We start from the raw sequence: 20,662 nt of genomic DNA on the forward strand, positions 1-20,662 counted from the left end.
CACTAAAAAATATCTAATACTTTGCTATAAACTGACCTAGTCATAAATTATTAACTTTTTATTCTACTTCTCAATGATTTAAGAGGTATATTTAGACATATTTACTAACGTTCTACTTAGTCTACCGGCCTGGTCATTTCACAAAAGGGATACCTTCGTAAGCCTCGTTTTCATGTACGTAAACATTTGATGTAGAATTGTTTTCATGGTCTCCTAGAAGCATTGAGGCTTGTTCCAATATCAAATTGTGTGATTTATTTTCTTCCCTGGGGCATAATCGTAATTCCCCATGCATACGCAATTAGTCACATATTCAATCTAGTTTCTGTCAATTTTGTATCTCCCATCAATAAACAAATCACGTTAATCAGTAACATACGGGCTTCCTGCCTGTCACATCCACTGACTACTCCCTGATTGGCCGTGGATCGACAACAGAGACCGGATTGGCTGGAACCCGTAGGAACAGGAAGCGAAAACCTAACGACGACTGTACGAAAGAGTCAACATTCCTTATTTGGTTGGTCCATTTTATTAAATATAAATAAAACAAATACTGTAAAACAAACATTTATGTCCTCACAGCATTGTTAAAAAGCCAAACCACTAATGTATATTTAAAACGCTACCACGTGGTTAAGACCGCTTCGCCTGGTCGAATATTTGTACTAAATTCGATATTTTGTCAAATCTGAGAAATAAAATGTAAGATTTCATTCCAACGTTGATGTACGTTTTCAGAAGCCAGCCTGCTTTTCACGTGAACATATCTATTTGTGATCAAAAGCAATAACGTACTGTATTTTTCTTTATTTTATGTCATAGGCAGTATTTAGTGATCGATAGTAGTTAAGTCATTTACAAAGTCATTGCGTTACCCACCAGATTACTGACACCCAAAAGTAGTGTGCGTTACTCTGAAAGTAACTATTTGGTTACAAATTACCTTATACACTCACATTGAGCCGACCACGTAAAACTGCTTAAAATAGTCAAATAATGAAAGAAATCGAAGAAAGCCTGTAACCTATGGGAGCAATGGAGCCTTCACATTTCTTGGCTTGTGCAATCTGGAGAGCTTGCAAATTCAACACAGCATGAACACTTCATATCCATTTTGACTTCAAAACACTCGATAATGTCCAAGACCTTTGTTTCTCCAAGGAATTGTGAATAGCAAAAATTATTTTACAAATACAATGACCAAAATTCTGATATTTTTTACCGTGAATTATGTGCTCACCTTTGCCCCATAGATTTTGTTGTTCTAGCAGCACGGCGGCGCAGTGGTTAGCGCTTGTGCGGCACAGTTCATGTCATGGGAACCTGTCGTGGGTTCAAATCCAGCTCTAGACTTCCTGTGCGGAGTTTGTATGTTCTCCCCGTGCTTGCGTGGGTTTCCTCCGGGCACTCCGGTTTCCTCCCAAGTTCCAAAAAAATATACATTTCAGGTGAATTGGCCGGTCCAAATTGTCCCTTGGTGTGAATGAGTTGTATGTCCCTGTGTGCCCTGCGATTGGCTGGCAACCAGTTCAGGGTGTCCCCTGCCCACTGCCGGGAGATGGCTGGGATGGGCTCCATTCCCCCTGCGACCCTAATGAGGATAAGCGGTACGGCTGATGAGATGAGATGAGATTTTGTTGTTCTTGTATAATCCACCCCCGGCCCCCATGCGGTGCTTACGATTCCCCTACTGATGAAGTGACCCCCTAAAATCTGTTTTTTCTAGTTGTAAATACTGCTTAGATCCGAGTATATATGGTAGAGAGAATATCAGCAGGGATAAATTACGAGACTTCATACTCTGAGCTTGAGACCGAACCTGTATTTTGTTGTATTTAGTACTTAAATATAAACATACTCACCCTCACAAAATATAGTGATGAGCATTGTGTTGCTGGGGTATTGAGGGTCGTATGCTACTTGGAGAACAAAGTAAGAACGATTAAAGAGCAGGAAAAATCATAATCATTATTATCTGCAATCAAAAAGTAACACACCCTGTTGTACTCGTTGCAGAGAAAAGTAACGGGTTACTCTCAACATTGTTTTCAGGAAATAATATATCTGCATGACGTGTTTCTCAGCCTCCATGGAGCCTCACCTGTCACCTCGAGAGTCCGGCCAGTTTGTAGCAGAGCAAAGTCAGGACGTGTTTGTGGAAGAAGAAGGTGTCTGCAAGGTTGCACAGATGCTGTATGCACTGCGGGGCAGTGATGAGCTGAGCACCTGTAGCTGGAAGAAGGCCAACCCCTTGGCCCCTGCACCCACCTCGGACCAGGGGAGTCAGCGCCGCGACACAAATGCTCTCACACAAATGCTCTCACACAAATCGAGCCTTTAAACTCAAATTCAAAACGCACAAGTTCACTCGGGGCATACAGCATGCTCTCCAACTCTCCCGTTTTCATTCTTCTATTGAGATTACTCATACAGTGGTACATCTTCCTACAAGCTTAATTCGTTCCAGAATCGTACTCTCGTAGCTTGATTGTTCGTGATGTGAAAATATTAAAAAATAATTGGGGTGCGCTCATCCTCCTAAAAGCCTACACATAAACCTTAAAAAGATATGAAACACCATTCCTGATCACCAAAAACAAATAGTAATTAAACGTAAAATGGTACATTAATAAGATGATATTAACACCAAAAAAATTGAGGTTATTATGAGCACCGTATCAAATGTGTGTGTGTGTGTGCTGCAAACATTGAGGGGTGCGGTGAAAAGGAGGAGTCACAGAGTTTAGATACTAGTCAATTTATTCGTTTTCCTAGTATTTTATACATTTTTCAATTATTTAACATTGCGTACGCTGTATAACAATTTTAGTATGGGGGAAAAAAGAAAAAGACCGATCTCATCTTGCCCATTTCGGCTCTGATCCGCACCGGATCGTCTCTGTCACTGGTAGCAGATGTTACCCAGGGTTCGTACAGGTTTTTGAAATCCTTAAAAATTCTTAAAATTTGGGTGAAGTGCTTGAAATTGCTTCAAAATCTTGCCATAGACAATGTTTCTTGGAAGTCTGACTATAGACCACGCAATAAATGGAGTTTTCTTTTTTTTAAAGTGCGTGAAAATAATGCCTACGTGCCTGCTCTGGTGGCTTGTCATTATGGCGTTGTCAAGTGAAGTGGTCAACTCTATTTAGAAAACCATTTCTTTGGAGCAATCAATATCATTAAAATGAGTCAAAATGTGGCTCATTTTCCTGCTTTTTATACATACAGAACTTTCTTTTTTTGTCTTCCGTATTGAACTCAATTATTCCCCAACACCTATAGAGCCCTTTCCCTGTCTGTAAACAAGTGTGACGTAGCCAAGCTGGGCACACATTGTTGAAGCAGAATTCATGTCTTCCTATAGCAGGCCATTGACACGAAAATAAATCAGCTCATAGTTAAAATAGCACAAAGTATGTGCTAGCAGCAAGATAGCATCATTGTTTTGGTTACAAAGTCGACAAAAAACGTTTTTTTGATCGAATTTTTTGGGTTGGATTGTTAAAATTGTCGTGGTACACTCCATAGTCTGTCTTGCTGTGACTAAATAGGTGCCTCGTTGTGTTTGTGAGGTTTATTAACGCTCAATAAGGATTTGCAATTGTTAATATAGGGAACAATTGGTGGAGGTTGACAGGAATGTGATCAAGATACTGTTGATAAAACGTAGGCACTTACTGTGCATTTAGAATTAAAGTTACTGTATAAATGAACGTACGCATGCAAAAATAACATATCAGCACAATTTTAATTATTTGGCCTGTAGTAGTTTTGATGCGTAAACCGGATGAGCTGATGCTTGCGGTAAGTAGTCACAAGTGGTGGGTGATCTTCCGCGGTCTCTTGAGTTAGCCTCTGGTGGTAGCTTCTGGGACTGCTTGTGACTTAGATTTTCCCTTGTACAGCGACCAAGATTTTTGGCGCAAATACAACTCAGACAACGAAATTCTTAGGTTTAGAGGTGGTTGTGTAAAGATGTACCTGTATTTTGTTTCGGCCAATTAAAGGGACAGTGTGTATTACTTGACCATTAGCTGTCACTGTATTGTGTCGTGCAACCAAAAATGAGTATCACAAGAAAGATTAAAAACTTAGGAGACTTAAAGTGACCAAACTGCACATTTTTTCTTCTTTATTTTGCCCAGCACTTTTGTGAGATTTTGTCTTTTTGGGTTCCTTTAACATCAAGATGGTGGCACGCAGTTCGTTTTTTTAATTTTTTGCCGATTTTGAATCTTTCCTACTTACTACATTGAACACAAGCCTGGCTAATAGTGCCTATAGGGGCCAGACACTAACGTGGGCTGGATTTCAACTTTTTGACGATTACACTTCCAACTCAAGCTAGTCTTCAAATAACAGCCTGGGAATAGTTTTGCCTATTTATCCTGACATTGTTTACCTAATTTTGTATTTTATTCTTTAGCCTGAATTTGTGTTTTTTTTTTTAATTTATCCTGTATTGCCATGTCTAATCTTGTTGCTAACAATGTTCAGTAGATTGTTATCAATGTCAATAAGACAATTTCTATTCAAAAATGGCCACCAAATATGTCAAATCACTCTAGTGAAACTCATTTTATTTAAAATAAATGCACATTTCTCAACCTATGGGTTGTATTGTTCCAGTTCAGGGTGTCCGCTGCCCGCTGCCCCAAGGTAGCTGGGATTGGCTCCAAAACCCCATGTGACCCTAGTGATGATAAGTGGTCCAGAAAATGGATGGATTGTGCATATATTTTTACTCATCATTTCAATACATTTTTAACCACTAGGAGGGGCTGAATGACGAACCCTGCCCCTTAAAGTAAAGATTATTTTGATAAAAGCCCCCAAATACCTTGTGGTGCTCTAGCTTGTTTCAGGAATGATCTCCATGAACCAAAGCGTACAATTCAACCAGTTTTTTTAATGCTTTTTTATGCAAACAAAATCAATTTGCATACATGCAAACCTTTTGACATTAAAAAATGGTGGATGTTATTGCACACTCTATTTTTACGTCTCCATAATATGAAAATAAAATGTGCTTGTGTAAAACCAAAATTAGCAAACTTACCAAAACAGAAATCTAATGTGGATGGTGGTGGGACAATAGCTTGGTGTTCAACAAGCAGGCACACAGTTCAATATCCATGGTTCAATCCCAGGATCGGCAAACCTCCCCACACAGAGCCTGCATTCCCTCTCAGTGTCTGCAGGGTCCATCGTCGTTAGATTAAGCGGCACTGCGGCTGGGTGGTTAGCGCGCATTCCCACAGTGCAGAGGTTCAGGGTTCAAGTCCAGCTACCGCAACCTCCCCTTGTGGAGTTTGCATGTTATCCCCGTGCCTGCGTGGGTTTCTTTCCGGCACTCCGGTTTCCTCCTACATTCCAAAAACATGCGTGTCAGGTTAATTGGCCGGTCCAAATTGTCCCTAGGTGTGAATGATAGAGTGAGTTGTCAGTCTCTGTGTGCCCTGCGACTGGCTGGCAACCAGTTGAGGGTGTCCCCTGCCCACTGCCCAAAGATAGCTGGGATGGGCTTCAGCACCCCTGTGACCCTACTGAGGATAAGCGGTCCAGATAATGGAAGGAAATCTAATGCAAGACTTAAGTTTTGCTTCAAAATAAAGCAACTGTAGACTAAAACTCTTTTCACAAGTTTAAGAATTTTTTTTTTTTTTCCAATTTGAAAAAGCTGCAGATTTTTTTCTAAATCAGATGGCGTCTAAGGGGAGAAAAGCGGGTTCTCACACGTAAAGCAGTAGTGTCAGTAGGTATGGATTTATATTTTGTGAATTGAAAAAACTTGTAAGTACAACAATTAAAGACCCATCAATTCCCGTTACCGAACCAAACTATCCCTAAACGTTTCCAACCCAGCAGGCCTACAACTGGTTGTTCGTGGTGGACACCATGAACTTCTCCTTTTGGCCCGATGAAGAAACGCAGCAGTGTGAAGTCACCTTTCGAGGAGTCAAGCACACAGGCTACATGACCTTATGTGCCGCCATCACCAGAGCCATGGAGGAAGGTGGGATGTTTTGTTTATTGAAATATTTGTATTGCATTTAGGGTCACAAGCCACACATTGTGTATGCAAACCAAGGGTTCCTAAATGGAGGTACTATATGTGTCCCCCTGTGGATTTGTGAGATTTCTAAGCGACACTGATAAGTTAATAGTTTAGTTAGACACTCAAAATAAGGAGAGAAGACATCAATGGATTTTAAACTTGTAAGCAGAACAGGGAAGACACCAAGCTTCGTTTAAGAAATTTGAACTGATTCTCAAAGTCCTCCCCTGACCCTTTTCTCTGTTTTAAATCGCCTAGGTTACAAAAGCCGATCATCCCTAAAGGGTGTGGGAATCAAAGATTAGCAATAGTGGTAATGATGCAAACAGTTCATAATAGTCAAAACAACAAACAACTGTGCAAAAATAGTCAAAATAAACAGTGACCTGGCTTTTTATGCATTCTCCTTTGCAGGTGTCCAGTATTAAAAACAGAATTTACTATTCAGACACTGTGTAAAATTTGACCACGAGATGTTCCTGTATTGTGTAGTGCAACTAGAAATTAGTGCTACAAAGCACAAGAAGGAATAAAAATCACAGAGACTCAAAGAAACCAAACCGTATAGTTCCCCCCCTCATTTAATGTCAAGCCTTGTGCAAGGTCTTTGGTTTTTGGGGGTACCCCTAGCACAGGGGTGTACAACTCATTTTAGCTCTAGGGCCACATGGTAGAAAAAAACCCTCTCGTGCGGGCCAATCTAATAAATTAATTGTACAAAAATGGTTTCTTAGCTGGAGGGCTGGTGGCCTTTTCGGAGGCTCACAATTAAATCACGCTATATTTTCAGGGGTATAAGATTCAATTATAAAAACAGTATTGAGGTTTATTTTTACTCAATATTTTTCTGTCTCTAAGATTTACTCTCTAGTCGTGTTTATCAACTCTGTATTTGTTAAAATAAATAAAACAATAATTTAATTAGTATCCGATACAGTTTATTTAACTCAGGGAAACTGTCAGGACCAGACCGGAGACAGGACCCACTTGCTTTATGTTTCTCTCGGTTTTATTGGAAGAAAGAAAAGGGTTGCCCCCACGATCCAATGATCGCTGGGCGCGGGAAGCAGGTCGCTCTGAACACGGAAGTGGAGCTTTCGTTGCCAGCGATGGCGGTGTCGGGAACGGAAAAACGCGTCATTAGCCGGGACAGGAGAGCAAAAACGTGGTCGGGGTCAGAAACGAGTCGTAAGCTAGGAAAGGAGAATAGATGTGGTCAGGGGCAAAAATTGTCGATAGCCGGGACGAGAGAGTAGACGTGGTCAGGATCAAAAACGGGTCGAAGCCGGTGGACGGACAGGAGCAAAAAACAGGTTGGAGTCAGGGTCGAAAAAAAGGCTTGCCTAGTGTAAACTGAGGTTCGCAGACGGACTGACAACAGGGGACAGATAGGAGTGGGTTTAAATAGGGACAGAGAGCCAATCAGAGTCCGAGGCAGTTGGCGCCAAAGGAGCGGGCACAGGTGAAGCATATCGGTAATCATGACAGAAACTCATCAAAAAAAATAGCACACAAACACTAATTTTTAAGCCAATGATTGAAATGGTCGGTTAGATAAGTTGAAAGTCTTTTTTTCCTGCGTTTTTTTTTCTTTGATGACATTTTTTACCTGAATTAGTTAGATAAGTTAGATTTCATATACATAATAGAAGGGAGCTAAAGCTTCTTTCAAATTCTGCAAAGACACCCTGGTGCTATTTTCTTTTTAATTTTATATTTTTTAATCCAGCGGCTAACCGAAAATAATAAAAATCACTGGATAAAACGAGTAGTTTATAGCAAATATCGTGGTTAAGAGAGACATGCACGCAGCACACGTGAGTGCAATTGTCTTGTCTATGACTTTTATTTTAAGTAAAATAATTTTGGGATGGGTGGCACGACTGCTAGGTTAGCGCGCCGCCCCATGGTGCGGAGGTCCCAGGTTCAATTCCAGCTACCACAGCCTTCCTGTGCGGGGTTTGCATGTTCTCTCCATGCCTGCGTGGGTTTCCTTTGGTCTATCCGGTTTCCTCCCACATTCCAAAAACATGCATTTCAGGTTAATTGCCCGGTCTAAATTGTCCCTAGGTGTGAATGAGCGAGTGAATCGTTTATCTCTGTGTGCCCTGCGACTGGCTGACAAACAGTCCAGGGTGACTCCTGCCCACTGCTAGATGAGAGCTAGGATGGGCTCCAGCACCCCCACAACCCTACTGAGGATAAGCGGTGCAGAAAATCAATGGATCGCTGAATATCGGTGGCAGCACGGCAGCGTACTGGTTAGCGCGTGTGCAGCACAGTTCTGAGGTCAAAAGATCAAACCTTCCTGTGTGGAGTTTGCATGCTCTCCCTGTGCTTGTGTAGGTTTCTTCAAGGCACTCCAGTTTCCTCCCACATTCCAAAAACATGCATGTCAGGTTTATTGGCCTGTCTAAATGAGCGAGTGAGTCGTCTGTCTCTGTGTGCCCTGCAACTGACTGGCAACCAGTTGAGGGTGTCCCCTGCCCATTGCCTGAAGACAGATGAGATTTGCTCTAGCACCCCTGTGACCCTACTGAGGATAAGCGATGTAGATAATGGATGGATGGATGGATGGATGAATATCAGGATAGGTGTTTCCTCAATTGTTCTCTGGTAGTAAATGATAGTCATCAAATCCAGCTACAGTGGGTGGTTTTCTCTGGGAGTGGCACATTCAGTGTACATATTTAAAACTGCAGGTCATTTATGTGAAGTGGCTACTTTTTCTTTTTTGTTTTTTCCTGGCATTGAATAAATCCGTTGGCGGCCCTGATCACGACCCCTTGTCTAACTCTACTTTTCTTGTCTTGGTTTATCAGGTGTGCCCATCACAGACCCCAAATACTTCTCCCAAATATCCCAAGAAGAGCTGGTGCACATCCTCCGGTCTGACAACGCAACACCTATGCCAATGCTTCAGGAGCGCCATCAGGTTCCAAAACGATCGTTTTCAAACGAACATTTTAACCCCTTCCAGTTAAATTCAACCCGTTTTCTAGATACTGTTCTTTTCTTTCGTGGGGGGAGGTGTGTTTTGTAAAAGGATTCCCATAACAAAAGATGAAAAACATTACAAAATAAGAATTCAACTATCACATAATTGTAACAAACTTCACAGGTCATGTTATTAGATTAAATATCTGTCAATATATACAATTTTGTCCTATTTTTTATGACATTTTGCTAAAATACTTAGTCAAGTCACATTGATTTGTATAGTTCAAAAGGCTGCACAGACAATATCGTATAAGGAAATAAATACATAAATCATTCATCATAGGATTTTCCCCACTGCAGTTGTCACTGCTCTTAAACATGCTGTGCCTTTAAGATACAACATGATGTCACCGCTGTTCCTGTAGACATGCGCATTGTCTCTTGATGTGTTCAGTTTTATTACAAATGAAACAATGTGTTCCAGTGTGAATAGAATAATTATTTCAAGGGCAACAGCCAAATTATTTACCAAGTATAACATGTTTTTCATAATTGATTACTTTTTTGGATTAGAAAACAAAATTGAGGAATCTTCCAAATTTCAGCCTCTCAAAAGTATATATATTCTCCAATTTGTATCAGAGCAACGCATCGAAATAAAAAATGTATCTTCATAAATCACAATCAAATTCAAATAATTAAAAAAAAATCTTAATAATGGGAGCATGTGATTTTTATTGGTTGTTTTCAAATTTCTAGCAGATTTTTGGCCCTTTTTGTTTATTCTAAATTATTATTTAGAAGCTAGAAGGGTTTTGCCATTTCTAACCTGACATGGACTATTACAATTAAATCACGCTTTCTACAATGTTAACGTGAACTCATGTTTTCTTTAAAAAAACTGTGATTAAAATGAAAGCATTTTTAGTATTTCCAACTATTCAATTAATTGACAAAATAATCAGCAGATTAATCTGAACGGAATGCACATTTAAAAATTCTTCCAGCCTAAACAATGTAATAAACATTATTTTCAGAGAGTCATGGCAACAATGTAAAACACATGTGTCAAACTCATGGCACGAGGGCCAAATGAAGCCCGCGATAGCATTATGTGTGAGCCAGGAGAGCTTAAAATGTTTCTGTCCCAAAATATATGGGACAAAATAATTATTTCACCAAAAACTACATTCCCATATACTATGATACCCCACAATATGGCAATGTTTCCATATCAATGTCAATAAGTGGAATTAAGAACAATTATCCCCTAAAATATTTTGTTGTTTTGTTATATTTAGTTTAGAACACTTAACCTTATGTGTGTAGGAACAATTTTTCAGTGCAACTGTAATGCTTGTGACTTAATAATGAATGAATTCAGTAATTTTACATGACAAAGTGGTTGCATTTAGTTTACATACCATTCAATGACATTTAGTCAAATTTATAAGATACACCAGGCCCTTTGAGGACAGCCATTATGCTTATTTCGCCCTCAGTGAAAATGAGGTCGACACCCCTAATGTCAACAATGTTGGGAATAATGCCGTTATAAATAAAGCTAGGACCTCATCTTCACCGCTTGCTAGGACCTTATCTTTGCCTTTTGGACTGTGTACTTAGTTCTTGGCTGAAAAGCTAGGGCATAGGAGCTTGCCTTTAAAGCTAGGCCCTTAACTTTGCCTTAAGATGTCATAAAGCTATGATCTTTGATTTTTGCAACTCGGAGATGGCATAGGAGCTTGCTCTGTCCACTCCACGCAACGGCCCGGTATTGCAGTACCTCCGGGAACGGTGCATTCGCAATGATCGCAGCAAGGCTTTAGGGCTAGGACCTTAGCTTGGCCTTTTGGCTGAGAGTAAGTGTCCCGGCTCCTAGGCTTTGTAGCGTATTATGAACTGACCGATAACGGATAATGGATAATGATTTATGAACAAGCTAAATAACCCTTAAAACCCCTAAACCCCCCCCCTATAAATAATGCCATTACGTGACGGCGTTTTTTTCTCATTATCCGCGTAATCTAGCTTGTTATTTTATCTGCCGTTACAATGCCGTGACCAATACTGACGGTGCGTTACTTTGGCTGCAGAACGCCAACGGCGGCGTGATTTTTCACTCCCCCCCGAGTTGTTTACATCACGTCTTTTAGGATCATGTCATCAAAATAGCGACTATCATATAGTTAGATGGCTATTACAAATTCAGTATTTACTAATGCGCCGAAAGAAAAGGCGATTGGTGAATGCAGCGGCAACCGACTCGAAGGGAGTCGGATCCCGACCCTTTGAGACGTTTTTTCGTCAATATGCTATTGTTGACTTAAAATATGTTGCATAAATATGAGCATAAAGGAGGTTAAAATTGGTATTTTATCTTTTTTTTGTAAATTTATACATATCTTATGTTTCCTGTTTTTTTTCAATGTTAAGCTGTTGATATAAAAAATTTTATTCTTTTTTTCTTCTTTTAGCTCTCCTTTTTTCCTTTTGTTATTGTTTTTATGTTTTTTTTCTTTTTTCATTCAAGTTATTAAACTCACTTAATATTATTTACTGCTGATTGTTATTTTATTATATTGTTTACTGTTTATATTTGTTGTACTTCAAGTGTTGGATAAATCTTTTGTTGGACAGGTGCAATACATAGTACAAGGCTCTATAACTACCGGTCTGTTTTTCTATTAAACTGACTCAAATACTGCTCAGAACCTTTCAAATTATTTGACATACAGCAACTTAAAGTAACGGAAATAGTTAGTTCCCCCGGTAACTAGTTACTTTTGCCATAGAGTAATTCAGCTACCAACTCAGTTACTTTTTTGATGCAACATTGAATAACCATAACTATTTAATTTTTTAAACTAACGTGCCGAAAATGGATGTCAATAATGTGTTAAAAGAATAAATGACATCAAACCGATCAAAACAAGAGATGACATACGGCGACTCATGCGATGATCTCAGGGAGTCGTCTTTCCATCATAGGAAATGACTCGTGCGCATGTTGGAACATCAGAGCACATCACAGCTTTTTAATCGCCTAAGGAATTAAATCAGCGCAATCCTATAGGTAATCGCTCTGACCGATGAAACACGATGTCGCCTATTCTTTCCATGATGCCACCTTTCATTTGCTTGATGTCATCTAATGCTGGTTTAGTCCTCGAATGCTAATTCTAGGGCTCCCCATTGGCACTGTGTCAGCATAAATTCCCATTTTGGTGTTTTTGGCGTGATCTTTTATCATCTCCATAATTCTCTGTACTCTCTTCTGCCACCCATTTATAGGCAATGTTGATATGAGGTGTATATCGCAATCGGAAGAACAGGTTGCCAGGGAAAGCGCTCTGCCGATCTAATTAAAATGCCTTGTCCGTCTGTCTTCGCAGGTGCTGACTGAGGGCGGCCGAGTGCTGTTGCAACATGGTGGAAGCTTCCAGAGTTTCATCAGCCAGGCGGAGAACAACGCCCGCAAGATGGTGGAGCTCATTGTGGAGAAGATACCCTCCTACCGAGATGAGGCCGTCTACCAGGTGACCATGGTTGGACGGATGATCACGTTTTTATGTTTAGCATCTGTTCTCAAACAGATAAAATTGGGACGCAATGGAGAAGCTGCTTGGTTTGATGCACATGACTAATTAAGCTCTTTATTCAGCATGCTAAAGTAGAGAGTCTGTGATGTGAGCGCACCATCTGCTGGCCACATCTGTATTTTATTTTGGATTGGATTGATTAAGTCAAGTCGTGTTTATTTGTGTAGTCCTTAATTACAAGGAGTCTGAAAGAGCTACACAGACCACAGATTATTGCAAACCACAGACTATTATTACACCATCCCCTGATCTTAAACCTACATGAGGGAAAGGAAAAACTCAAAAACCTCAACATGATGAAGAAACCTTGAGAAGGTAACCAGGACGACCAGGCTGCAATAACAAATAATACATAGATATTGTCAACCTGAAATATAGGTCATTTATAAGCTGTAAAATAAAAGTGTGTTTTAAGCCTAGATTGAAACATTTCCACTGAGGTTGCATATAGAATCTCAGATGGCAGAGCATTCCACAGCACTGGGGCCGAACCTGCAGATCTCTTCTTGGCTCTTGGGATCACCAGTAGACCAGCATTTTCAGCCCGAAGGCTCCGGACCGGAGCATAAGAGAAAATTACCCCTTTAAAGTGACACTGTAATATAATATAGATCTAGCTGTATTGTTTGTGCTACTGAAAACGTCTGCTACAAAGCACAGTGAAAAATACAAAGTACGGAGACTCAATGTGACCAAACTGTACCATTTTTCTAATCATATTAACACTCCACTTATTGAAACATGAATATTTTGTTTGTTTGTTTGTACATGATTCAAATTGAATCTTTTCTTCCGGCGCCGTCACGAATGGCAGCCACTCCAGCAGCTCCCGTGTTATTTTCGATTGTTCTCGATTGTTCTCAGCTCAGGGATGCTGCTGGAAATGTGAATTTCCCTTCGGGGATGAACAAAGTATCTATCTATCTATCTATCTATCTATCTAAATCAAATCACATGATTACAAGTTTTCATTCAATAAATTAATATTACTAACATTTATTCCTATTTTTCACATGTATTTTCTCACGCCGACGTAAGGTGTGTCATTTAACGTGTCCTTAAAAAGTTGAAATCTGAATATTTTTTCTTAGGTACGTGTTAACAATGCCCAACTGACTTCAAAGAGCACTTATGCTTTATTTTCCAGTGCGCCTATCTGCTTTAATCTTACTTTTGTCAGAGCTGTTCTGGGCGAAACACATTAGGTTAGAGGAATGGGGGAGTGCTAGAGAGTGTCAGGCTAGTCCTCACATTTTTTGTGTAGTGTTAAAGTGGTGAAAGTAGTGAGGCTTTCTTCAAGTACAGTCCAACCAAAACTCCAATATATGTGAAAAAAGGAAAAATAACTTGAGTGCGTCCGAGAAATGCAAGTACTGCACGCGCATCATGAATGAGCTGACTTAGGCGGCAATCATGACTTTAAGCCAGTAGATGGCGGCTGACAGTAACAAAGTTGTTAAGTTGTTTTTTTCTTACAATATTGGGACAATCAAAAAATGAAATTTGGATTCTTACTTAATACAGGTTCAATTAGGTGGGACACGTATTGCATAATTAAAGAGCTGTAATTAATTTTTGACTTTTTTATCCGCTTTCTTGGTGTTTGGATTGGCATTTAGACTGTCATTGAAGCAGGAATTTTTTTTCACCAATTTAATTCTGCGCTAACAAATAGAAATAATGTTGCTGCTAAAAGATATTGCACAAAACTGTGAAAATATATACCTTGTGACTTATTGAGTTTTTTGTTGTTGGTAAATGCTATTCCACTTCTTTTCATTGCACTAATGTTACAATGCACTATTTATCGACAAACATTGCATTATAATTGTAACTTATGCCAGTCTCTATGTTGTAAATATATTTTTTTCCTAAAGGTCTTTTATCTTTTATTTCTCTTTAAAGTCTTCATTACATGTTCACCCTGGAGTGTCATGTCCAATCTGGTGAAATCGAGTGTTTCACAATGTTGATTTCAATGACAATAAAGAGCATTCAATTCAATTTAAAACCAAAACCCGTGAGGACGAGCATGACATTGCTCTCCAACACTGCCCCCCAATAAAAGTTGAAGTTAAATAATACACACTGATCCTTTAAAGTTCCATACATAAGATTTTTATTTTTTTTTTTAAACTACATTTTCCAGAGCCAGTGTTTTTCATTTGTTAAAACAGACTTAAGAGGGTTGACTTGTGGAGTTGTATTTATTTATTTTTATGTGATGACTACTACTACTTATCTTCTCAACCAGTTAAGTACACTAACAACCTAACCTAACAAGCATTGCCCCAAAATAATTTAAATAGAAAAAAGTTTTGCTTCTACTTCGGATAATCCTTAAAGGTGCTGCGTGGAATGTGAAACTTTTTACATGCTTTAGGCTTAACATTTTGCAATGGAAAGATTGGATATGATTTAAAAGACAAACACAACCCCGCTGTAACAATAACATTTGGAGTAAATAAATACCAAAAAATACAAAGTAAATTCTCATATTTAATGATGCTTTTTGTCGCTTGAATTTTCTCAAGGAAAAGAAGATCTCATTGTATAAGAGGGCTCAGATCCTGGTGGCAGATTTCTGGGCCGTGGCATCAGCCAGAGGAGAAGCGGACGTGCTCAACATTGATTGGCTCACTATGTTCGCCGACTACCGAGTCCCGCAGGCTCTCGTCTACTTGGGCGCACTGCGCTACTCCGATCCTTTGATGCGCACGCTTAAAAGTGGTACGTGCATTCCAGTCCACTTATTTGATTTTCCATAATGCTCAAAAATGTTACCTTGTTTCGCAACAAGTCTGCTTGAAAATGATGCCATCACTGCTCTCTGGTGGCTTTGCTTTGGCATTGCATATCTTCTTCCCTTGTGATTAACGGAAGCTGGTTTTAGTTTGTTTGGCATTGTTCTAAAGGGGACAGGCGCATGCTAAACCTTAAAAAATGTATTAGTGCAGGGATTTCATATCAATTATGCATATGTATTATGAGCCATGCAAAAATGAAGGTAGCGTTTCCCAGTGTTAAATTGTAATAAGAACTTCCTGCAACTGAAAATGTAAGTTACAGATTACCGTCATTTTACCCAAGACCTTTATGGGGAGAGATTTGTCTCCCAAAAAAATATACTGTATTTGCGATTTACTCAAGATCTAAAAACGATGTCTTGATAAATGCACGCGCAATATTAAAAACTTCAAAATTAAATCGCAGATATAATTGTGTATCATTTAAATACATGATTTACTCCGTATTTCTTCTATAATGGTACTAGAGAATTTGAAAATCTGGCTTTGAAAGTCCTTAATATTGTTAATATTTCACTATTACATGTCTCTGCATGGTTTTGTGCAAGCAACAACGAGTGCTAATAGGCGCAACGAAGAATACAAACTATGGAGACTCAATGTGACTAAAATACAACATTATTTTTCGCCTTGCCTTTTGAGAAGAAAAACGTAAAAGGAAAAAAGGAAGGAAAAAAAGAAAAAGGGGATAAATATTGAAAATAAAAAAGGAAAAGAGAAAAATACAAAATATGAATAGAAAAACATGAAGGGGAAAGGAGAAAGAGAGAAAAAGACAAAGAAAAGGGGAAAAATAAAAGAAGTAAAAAGAAAATGACAAAAGTAATAGAATGAGCAAAAATTACAAACACTGAAACCTTTTTGAACTAATGAAAAAACAAATAAAATATGTGCAAGAAAAAAAGACTTTGCAGCAAGATGGTGGCCAATAATGTCAGCCTGAGGCTCATTTTATGTTAAAGAAAATTCTAGATTGTCAGTTTTTTTAAAAACCACATGTTTATGTGATAGTTCATATATGTTTGATAATCATTTAAATCAATATTTTTGGCCATAAAAAGGTGTACAAACCCTGGGGAAAGTAAAAAGAAAGATTTTTTTGGTTGTTTATTTTGGTTAATTAAATAAACTTAAAACAAGTTATCTTTTTTATTCTGCATACTATGTTTTGCTGTGAATAAATAAGAGCGGTTTTGTGTTTGAAGGTTTATTATGGCTTAAAAAGGGGAATTGCAATCATTAATAAGGGCAGCAATTGTCTAAGGTTGCCACAGTGTAATCTGCACTTGCTCTCTCCACTGTAGAATCCAGCCTAACCTTACCTGAGCTCGCGGGTGTTAAAGCCCGACTCAATCCAAGCACGACCAATTAATTTCATATGAGGGATCGAGTCTGAAGGGAACCCAAATTTTCATATTTTATCTCTGAAGTTCAGGCTGTCTTTTTTTCGCTGACTTTTTAATAAAATGTTCTACCCGTCATTGTTCTTTGTCTCGTTTTCTTTGTGTCGCGCTGAGGAAGATACACGTGATGAATGCCAAGCGCGCTGCCAAGCGCCGCAAAGCGGGTTGCGCGAGAGGTGGACTGAATCCATCGCGTAGATCCTCCAATGCGCAGCAAAAATAAAAATAAAACAAAGAACATTGACGGGTGCACAATAAATAGAAAAAGTCAGCGAGAGAGAAGCCCGGCCCAAACCCGAACGTAATCATTGACAGTTTAGGCTCGACCCGGCCGGAATTTAGGGTCGGGCTCGGGCTCAGGCTTAGGCTTAAGATCTTACATCTAGTCTGCTGACATCCTGCTTTTAACCCACAGGTGAGCTTTTGCCGTCAGGAGACCGTAGGGAGGTGGAGATCCGGGCCTGTTCCATCCAGGCGGTGGAACGCATCAAGGCCCGCTTGGACGAGCTAGTGCGGCAACAGGGCAGCGACAGCCACGGCATCAATTCGGTGCTCATCGACTTTTACCTGTGGCCATACGCCAAGCGGCACCACAGAGAGATGGCCCACATTCCCATTCACCACACACGCTGTGTTTACTATTGACGAGATAGACGACGCTAGTGCCCGGGAAAAAGCCAGCAGCCTGTATGTACATTCAAATCTTTCTTTTAACTGTTGGTCATAACAATAAATCTACAAATCTTATCTAACCTATTGTGATACAAAGCATTTGTTCTTTACTGTTCTGACTTGATGACCCGCCGTGCCACCCTGTTGATGTTTTGTGCAAAACACTGCAAAAACTGCATTTTATTGCAGAGACCGAGTGGAAACATTTGTTGGCCTGGAGAGGGATGGGCGCCACCAGGCTTTACTTGCCCAAGATCCACCTCAGGAAATGGTTAAGGGATCCAAAGCTGAGACGGATCCAATAGTATTAATTCAACCCAACTTCCCAGGGTGTCAAGTCAAGTCATGTTTATTTGTATTGCCCGAAATCACAGAGTCTCAAAGGGCTTCACAGATCAAAGACTATTGCAAACTACAGACTATTATGACACCATCCCCTGATGTAAAACCTACATGAGGGCAAATAATACACAGATGTTGTCAACATAAAGTAAAATTACACAAACACTAAAAAAATGTAATAAATTTAATAATTATTTATTTAATAACTAATGATTATAATTAAAATGACTCATGTATAAATAGGTATAAGTGCTAAAAAGCCCTCGATTTCTCTTTTAATCAAATAGATGTTACAAAAAGTGCATTTTTGTCTATAATGTACATGGCATATAACCCTCTACTAGATCGTCTTTGCAATTCTACTGCGTTTTCATACTTCCTATTGCATTTTAGAATGTTACCTTGTGTTATGGAATCGACCCAAAATTAAGAAAAATAGTACAATAAAACAAAAGTAAAATATAATCACCTTTTTTTCCAAAAACAAACTTGCATATGAGCCGGCATCGCATATACCAAGGGTGGCGAACATGTGGCTCTGGAGCCGCATGCGGCTTTTGGCCAATAAGAATGCGGCTCTTTGCCTCATCATATTTTCTATAGACTGTGGCTTTTTGCCTCGTTTCATGTTTAGTTTATTTTTTGTGTGTATTGAGGGTGGACAGTTTCCTTAATCAACACAAGAACACTACTTGTTGTTTTAAAAGGAGAGTAGTGTGTTATGGGAAGTAATATAATTTTAATTGTGTGTGTCTGTCATGGCAGGTCAGTGCCTGGTGTGGCTCTGTGACTCTCACAGTTAAAAATTTCGGCTCTTTGTGTCAAACTTGTTCCTGGCATATACTGTAAATATTTACTAAACATGTACCTAAACATGTAGGGGATAAAGATGAATATACTAGTAAAACATATATAGATGGATAGATAAAACACAAGCTACTGAGGCCAGACCATTGTTATAATTGTATATTTTGCTCAGCCTTTCACAAGGTTTTTGTTATCATGGGTGTCCCCAGCATCAAGATGGCGGACAATTATGTGAAATGAAATGATCTGCATTTATATAGCGCTTTTCAAGTCAATGACTTCCCAAAGCGCTTTACATTGTGCTTCACATTTCCCAATCGCGGCCGTGATCTGTGCAGCCATGTAAGGCGCTAACCTGCTTATTGGGGGTAATTGGGGGGTCAATGTCTTACCCAAGGACACTTCGACATGTAACACGGATAAGCCGGGATTCGAACTGGGATCCCTGAATCCTAAAACGATCGCTCTACCTCCTGAGCTACTGCCGCCCCAATGTCAGCTTACTCTAATCTCCTGTTACGGAAAACAATTTTCTCGGACAACGAGTATTTAAAAAAAATGCACTTTTATATGAAAGTTAATCTCTTTTTCTTTGATCTTTTTAAAAAAATGAATATTGTTTTCTTTTGTAATTCAGTTTTTTGTATTTTTTTTTCCCCCTACCTCTCACGGCTCACGGATCCCTTAACCGCTCCACTTCCTGTGATGTGACTTGGGCATTTACAGCCTGGTGGCGCCCACTCCTCTCCAGGCTATTTCTGAAACCAGTACGTTTCCATGGCTACTTCTAGCAGGAGTATCCTCCTGATGGGACTCAAATACAGCACCTTCATCATCTGGTTGCTGATGTTTTTCGGTGTAAAGCGTCATCCCGCTTTTCAGAGATGACCAGGAACGCAGTATTGATGGGTAGCTGCGGGTAACAATACAGATCCTAAATCACTGGGGAAATTCTATTTCGTTGCAAAATTTGGAGTATCGCTGAGTAAAATATGCATCGCTTCACTTATGACTTTCATTAAAAAAACAAAGCTTTGTGCCGATGACGTAACATTCTTTGCTTGGGACGTTTTAATATTCATTTAGAAAACAAACACATAACAAAAGGACATGGAAAATCTAAAAGTCAAAAAATCACAACAGCATATGTTAAAGGAAAGGAAAAATAATGAACGTTCTCATTTCTTGGGGGTTCATTGGCAGACTTCACGGTTTACGGATCCCTTAACCGCCTGGGTTGTAGGGGCACCACTGAAGACGCAACTCCAAGACAGCTTTTGTTCACTGTTGATGGTTCCCTGGCTGTTTTGGGGTGGTGGCAAAGTTGGCACCAGTCCAGTCCTTAATGTTGTTGACCCAATTATTTTTCTGTCTTACTGTCCACCTGCCCCCCTTTGACTGTACCTCGGAGAATCATCTCAGCCATTCCTGATAATGCCTAGATGTTTCCTGTAGCATTACATCTTGCTGGCCAAGATTTTTCTTTCCAGTTTTGCTGTGAGAGTCCATGTCCCACAAGCATAGAGAAAATGGAAATAATCAGCACTTCCATGAGTCTGATCTTTGATATCACTGCTATGTTCTTGTCCCTCCAAATGGGTCTGTGGTTTGAGCTATCATGGCTATGATTTCTGGTTCCGAGCCCACTTCTGATATAACAGCTCCAATGTATTCAAATTTGGTGACAAATTCAAGCGCTTGGTGGTTGATGGTGATGTTTGTGGCGATACCTTGGGGGTTGTTGATTATGTTTTTTGTGCTTATTTCCATCCCATATTGGGTTGATGCGTTGTATAGGCTAAAGGTAAGATTTTAGGCCCAAACCTGGCCCGAATTTCGGGCATGAAATGTCAGGAATCTCTCTCTTTTTCGCTGATTTTTAAAAATAAATATCCATGTGTTCTTCGTTTCATTCTCTCCGTGGAGGAGCTGAAGAGCATGAATGGCCCCCTAAAGACCTCAGAAGAGTGATTTTTGCCATATCCCTTATGTCATTTGTCTTCAGAAACGGCTAATATTAGGTTT

At 39.5% G+C, this 20,662-nt stretch overlaps 1 protein-coding gene and 1 pseudogene across 2 annotated transcripts; both read left to right on the forward strand.

The window, feature by feature from the left end:
- Positions 1 to 364: 364 nt before the first annotated feature.
- On the forward strand, positions 365 to 17,568 carry qng1 (Q-nucleotide N-glycosylase 1). Of its 2 annotated transcripts, none has more exons than XM_088336058.1 (7): positions 365 to 520; positions 2,088 to 2,278; positions 5,872 to 6,022; positions 8,887 to 8,999; positions 12,400 to 12,543; positions 15,141 to 15,336; positions 17,232 to 17,568. In XM_088336058.1, exons 2-7 carry the CDS (start codon positions 2,093 to 2,095, stop codon positions 17,459 to 17,461), a joined length of 1,020 nt encoding a protein of 339 aa, XP_088192184.1. In that variant the 5' UTR covers positions 365 to 520; positions 2,088 to 2,092; the 3' UTR covers positions 17,462 to 17,568. The 2 variants fall into 2 exon arrangements, with proteins under 2 accessions (XP_088192184.1, XP_088192183.1); XM_088336057.1 differs by having other exon boundaries at positions 375 to 520; positions 2,056 to 2,278.
- On the forward strand, positions 10,653 to 10,812 carry LOC148365665 (U2 spliceosomal RNA; annotated as a pseudogene).
- Positions 17,569 to 20,662: the final 3,094 nt, after the last annotated feature.

Source organism: Urocampus carinirostris, chromosome 5 (assembly GCF_059441175.1).
Source record: "Urocampus carinirostris isolate Australia breed hairy pipefish chromosome 5, RoL_Ucar_1.0, whole genome shotgun sequence".
Classification (NCBI taxonomy): Eukaryota; Metazoa; Chordata; class Actinopteri; order Syngnathiformes; family Syngnathidae; genus Urocampus; species Urocampus carinirostris.